General features: G+C 41.9%; 1 protein-coding gene across 1 annotated transcript; it reads right to left on the minus strand.

Moving 5' to 3' along the window:
• Positions 1–609: 609 nt before the first annotated feature.
• snap29 (synaptosome associated protein 29) lies at positions 610–5576 on the minus strand. The gene is made up of 6 exons (XM_040195072.2): positions 5448–5576; positions 4471–4704; positions 4197–4390; positions 3415–3500; positions 3225–3329; positions 610–1629 (listed from the first exon to the last, which is right to left on the minus strand). Exons 2-6 carry the CDS (start codon positions 4702–4704, stop codon positions 1469–1471), a joined length of 780 nt encoding a protein of 259 aa, XP_040051006.1. The 5' UTR covers positions 5448–5576; the 3' UTR covers positions 610–1468.
• Between the last annotated feature and the right edge of the window lie 171 nt (positions 5577–5747).

Here is a 5747-nt window from a genome sequence, read left to right on the forward strand (position 1 = left end):
CGACACACCCACTTCACCACCGTCACCCTCCACACATGCACAACTGGAACATAACCCAATGCCCCAGCAGTTTGGTGCTCTTGGCCGGTGGTACCGTCATTTTACCCCCTCTGTGTGTGTGTGTGTTTTTGGGAAGTGTGTACTGTAATCAGCTAGCCATCCTAATGAGGGCTTGTTGCCACGGAGGGAGCATCTGGTCCAACAGAGGAATGATAATGAATAGATGCCTTGACATGAGGACCCAAGCTACATACAGCAACACAGCTGGAAGACCAGCCGTCGTAGAACACACACACACACACACACACACACACACACACACACACACACACACACACACACACACACACACACACACACACACACACACACAGCCTGTGGTGGTCATCAGCGTCTTTCTTTTCAATCGAAAAACGTTTTTTAAATGTTAGTTTACTTGAGATTTTAAAAATTCCCTATTCTACTTCCACCTATAAAAACATCACTGTTCATCATTCATTATGCTGTCAAACTATCAAATACCATGTTCCCATCAAATAATGGCAGGAGGAGCCCATGTGGGTCACCCTGGAAATGTGGCGCCACCTCATGGGAACACAAGTGTAAGACTTGCCTTTTAAATGGTTTTATTGGGTATGTACCTTCCATTAAAGACTACATGATATAAATGTGACCATAGTTCCTCTCTTTTTAAACATTGGAATAGGCTTGTTTTTGTTTAAAAAACAATTTAAGTGGTTTGTCTACTCTACTCAACAGAGAAGAGATGATTCGTTAAGAGTTCTTTTCACATTCACAGCGAGCTTCTTCACATTCTGCCGAATTCAACACAATGTTCATCTGTGTAAAACGAGGTATATAAAGGCAGGGGGAAGGAACATGAATGATATACAAACAAAGGGAAGCATCTCGTGGTGAGATGAAGACAAAGGCTTGTGTACTGGACATATTATGGTAAGGCAGAAAGTGACGTGCAAGTGTTTGGTACATATGTGGAATGCAGGACGTTAGCGTTGACATGAGTCACACACACAAAAACATTCTAGCTTTGGAGGCATTCCATGTTGTTGTCCATCTACCAGGTTGTTTATAATTAAAAAGGAAAAATGAGCTATTACTTCATTTGTCAAACACTAATCGCCAGTGAAGCTTCGGAGGGAATAACAACAAAAAAGAACAGTACATTAAACACTGAATACACACATGGAAGAAAAATTAATTAAAAATTAAAGTTAATAAATCAGTTTCTTGAGTTGCGAGGATTTGTTAAATCAACATGTCAGAATAAAACTGAGTAGAAAGAAGATGTTGTGGCCAAATGGAAATGACTGAGTAAGTCCCCCAGAGGAAAAAAAGGATCAAAATATCTTAAAAGAACACAGGACTCATTGAGCAGAGTCTGATGGAGAGCCGCGTTGAAACGGCGACCTGATGCCGTCTTCCGTCCCGCTAGGTCCAAGAAGTGGTTTTATTTGAGGTTTTTAATCTGTTGGTTCGTGTTGTGGATCTTAAGATCCATCTTGTCCACTTTGTTCATCAGAGAATCGATGGAGTCATCCTGGTCCTCAATCTCGGACTGAAGGCCGAGGCCGAGGTTCTTCAGTCTGCTCAAGCCGTCGCACATCTCATCTAGGTCAGTCAGAGGGGACATTAGTTAAAAGGGGAGCAGGTGGGATATGGGGGCAAACGATATTCAGCTAAATTAAAATAATAACCACTTAAATTCAATTTATTTTATTTTTTATAGCCCGATATTGCAAATTTGCCTCATAGGGCTTTACACTCTGTACACATGCGACATCCTGTCCCGAAACCCACACACAAAAAACTCATGAAAACCCTTCCATGGGGAGAAAAGTGAAGGAACCTTAGGGAGAACATCAGAAGAGGGATCCTTCTCCCGGGATGGACAGACTACAATCTATGTCATGTGTACAGAATGAACAACGTAAACAATGTATAATACATTCAATTCCTATGACAGAAATTATTCAAATAATAAGAGTGTAATAGAACAGTGCTATAAGTGAGTGTTAATTTTGGCAGCTATTTTTGATTTAGTCTTAGTCTTTAGACGAAAAATGCATATTAGTTTTAGTCACATTTAGTCATTTTAATCCTTCTTAGTTTTAGTCGACGACAACTAGACAACTGCGTAATAGTCTAGCTTGCAGTACTTGGTTTTCCATCAGATGTCCCTCCTAGGACAGGTCTATAGCAGGGGACGGCAAACTTTTTGACTCGCGGGACACAATGGGTTGTAAAATGTGACGGAGGAGCCGGGCCAAGAACAAATGGTTGAAGTGTTTGTGTGAGCTGATATAAATGACATGTGAAAAATCCTTACATGAAAGGATTTGGATTTTAACAAATAGCAAAGCATTTATTTGCAAGGCAATTCCACAAATTGGCAAAGATGTAACAACTTCATGAGGACCAGGGATCTAAACGCAACACTTCGTTGTCTTTGTCTGTTTACTTGCAATGCTTTGGACATGGCCACCGGAAACTTCATGGTCCTTTATTGTTTCCACTGTCCCAACAAAAGAGACCCCTTAACGTCCTACAATCGTTGCAATACATTATTTTCTTGGCTTCAGAACCTGCAATGAGTTTATTATGTTAGACGCGTTTGTAACGGAGCATCTCATCCAGCCGAGGAAACGCTGCCTGCCGTCGCCAGAGAACAGAGCAGAAAGGTCCGACAGTCTGTTAAACGGGTCTTCATGTTTCTGTGAAGCAGAGCGGCTTCAGCCTGCTAACAGGCAGCTAAACCGAGACAGCTGAGCTAAACTAATGAAGCCACATTCAAACTCGCTAAAGCGTAAAATAGTCGTCGCGGTCCGGAGTCGTGCACAAGAACCACCGCTGCACCGATGCGTGCGCGCGTTCTGGGTTCGTGGATGACGTCATCATGACACGTTAATATCCGTCGTACTTTGCCTGTCTGTTGTCTGTTAGATCAACCACCAACATGTTCGTTGTCTTGTCTCATTAACGAAAGTCAGAATAGATTTAGTCATAGTTTTTATTTTTTAAGATCGTTTTTGTCACGTCTTAGTCTCGTCTTAGTCATGGAAAAAAGGTTCGTTAACGAAAAATTTACGTCATAGTTTTTGTCGACGAAATTAACACTGCTATAAGTACATCTTCTTTAACCTTTCCACTTACTGCGTTTTATTAAACGCGTAATAAAATCAATTTTGGTGAATAGGTTTTTTTACCCAGATTGTTATCGAGCGTCTTGTGAGCCTCCCTGAGGTGTCTGTTCTGAGGGTATCCATTATTGCCAGATGAGCCGTCATCCATTGACGCAGACGCTCCGAATCCTGAAACACAGACAGGGGGAACAATGGCAGCCGGCTCGTGTTAGCGGTTATGCCCCGTCGAGGGTCTGTGGCAACAAACTCTTACCTCCCGTGTCCAGCTTTCTTAGATTAGGGTGGCTGGCTTGGTACTTATCTTCGTTTCCTCTGCTGCTGGAAATGGCGGTCTGTAATCTGAGAGAGTCAGACGAGAACAGACTGAACACAACTGCCAAACTCGTACAAAGGATTTGAGTATGGCGCAATATAAGACATTATATTGTTATATTTAGTAATAAAATGATGCCCAAATGTATTTATTTTTATTCAGCGCTTAATATGAACTGAGCTGCCCTTGTAAACTGTTCACAGCGCTTCACTTTTTCCATATTTTGTTATCTTACACCCTTATTCCAGAACAGATTGCACCCCCATAATAATTTTTGCAAATCTATTAACAAAAAAAACCCCACAAGTACTAAATAAAATATTCTACTTCCCAGCACCAAATAGTTTTAGTCTAATTTGAATATTGCAGTCACACTCATATTTATGCTATTCATATTCATGCTACAAGCGTGTGCCACGCCTGTAGCATCATACTCAAGAAGGCTGTAATTGCTGCCAAAGATGCTTCAACAAAGTATTGAGCCAAGGCTGTGAATACTTATATACGCGTTCATATTTGGAAAAGGTAAAGCGCTGTAAAAACCTTACGGGTGTAACGTACCTCCAGAAAAGTTATCATAGAACCAAAATTAATAGAGAAACGGTACAGAGAACAATACAAACCAATAAAAGCCCATTTCACTTTTGGCCAGCTGGAAATGTGTATGATTCTTCATTGAAGAAAACATAAAAGACTTGTGAGAACAGGGACATGAATCTTACCGGTCGTTGGCCTGGTAGGCCTTTGGCTCCTCGGGTGGGGGCTTCACCTCTGGCTTGCCCTTGAAGTAGTTGACAAGGCCCCCCCACACGCTTTTGATGCCGTTAATGTGCTTCTGGCTGGTCTTCAGGTCCTGATCCATGTTGTCCATCATCTTGTCGGCCCTTTTCAGAACCTCACCCTGTCTAACCAGCTCCTACAGTGACAACGCAATAGATAGCATGTTGTTGTTCAGGCTCTGCACGGCAGGGTAAAGCTAATACTACATTGACGCACCTCTGCAGTTTCCACACCAATCTTCTCCGATTGATAGAGGAGTCCGAGGGAACGGTGACTGCTGTCCACAGCAGACTGAGCCGTGCGCATCACTTCCTGCTGGAGGTACCGCTGCCTTCTCTCCGGTTCGCTCATCTCACTGTCGCCCGGCTCGTCCTCCCACTCCCTTCTTTTGGGCCTGAAATCGTCCTCCTCATCGTCCGCAAATGGGTTGTGGGATTTCGGGTAGGCCATCTGTGGAGCACACACACACACACACACACACACACACACACAGTGTGTTTTGACAAAAAAATAATCTCAACTCTTCTAGCCGTTTCCAGAGCTCTCGTCGTCTTCATCCATGCTTTCTGAGCTCAGAGAGAGAGATTAGGGGACTAAAGATAGAAATGGAAACAACATTAAACTTCAAATTGACTATCTGCAAGTTAAATAATTAGTTTTTAATAACTAATTAACTCTATTGAGAAATCCAGTCTGAATACAAACGAAAAACCATGAATTTCTTTTCTTAATTTCATTACAATGTAAATATGCAATTCACTATAATTTGGGGGTGTTGTAGCTTCCATGTGCATCTTTTAACAGTATACATATATAAAGCATATTTATGTAAATTGTCATAATAATGTCAGGCAAGTAAATATTCTTAAGAATTAATGATGATTTGACAAATACTTGCTCGATTTAAAGCAGAGCTACTTAACGCTTTCCTGGTTTCCTTGTGATTGTTAGCTTCAGCTTCTATATCTGCAACACCTACTGGCTCATTTTGACAAATGACACACACGGTAGCTTCGTTCCAGGTGCTAACTGGCTACGGGGTGTTGACTGGTTGCTAACGTTGACCAACGAGGGTTGAAAGCTAACTAACTAGCAGCACCTTTGAATACAATGTGCTGCTAATCTCCTCGTAGAACGGATGGCTACAGTAAAACCGGAATGAGAATACCGTATGGTTAACTTAATGCACAAACCTTCGACCGTTGAACTTGTAGCCGATGTCGTTACTCTATCAGCTGACTGTCGGCAACTAAGCACTTCCTGTCAGATTTGTTGACGTCACCGCGTTCTTTCTCAGCGGCTAATGCTGCGCAACAAAAACGCACCCCGTGAAATTGCAGCCAAAAAAATAATTAAAATGACACTAGAATTTTTTTTACCTTTTACCTTTAAATAAAATACTATGTTTTAATCAAACCCCATGGACTGTATGTGCAATGCAATGTCACCAAAAAAGCCCTACACGTTGTGGTTGTCCCTGCTGAGTTGCCGTA

The sequence above is a fragment of the Gasterosteus aculeatus genome, chromosome 13, assembly GCF_964276395.1.
Source record: "Gasterosteus aculeatus chromosome 13, fGasAcu3.hap1.1, whole genome shotgun sequence".
Lineage (NCBI taxonomy): Eukaryota > Metazoa > Chordata > Actinopteri > Perciformes > Gasterosteidae > Gasterosteus > Gasterosteus aculeatus.

Excerpts from the sequence above, each read along its gene's own strand:
- snap29 (XM_040195072.2), bottom strand. The coding sequence starts at position 4,704 with ATGGCCTACCCGAAATCCCACAACCCATTTGCGGACGATGAGGAGGAC. Across the intron at positions 3,330-3,414 it reads AAGAAAGCTGGACACGGGAG|GATTCGGAGCGTCTGCGTCA; the intron begins GTAAGAGTTTGT and ends TCTGTGTTTCAG. Across the intron at positions 1,630-3,224 it reads GACGCTCGATAACAATCTGG|ATGAGATGTGCGACGGCTTG; the intron begins GTAAAAAAACCT and ends TGACTGACCTAG.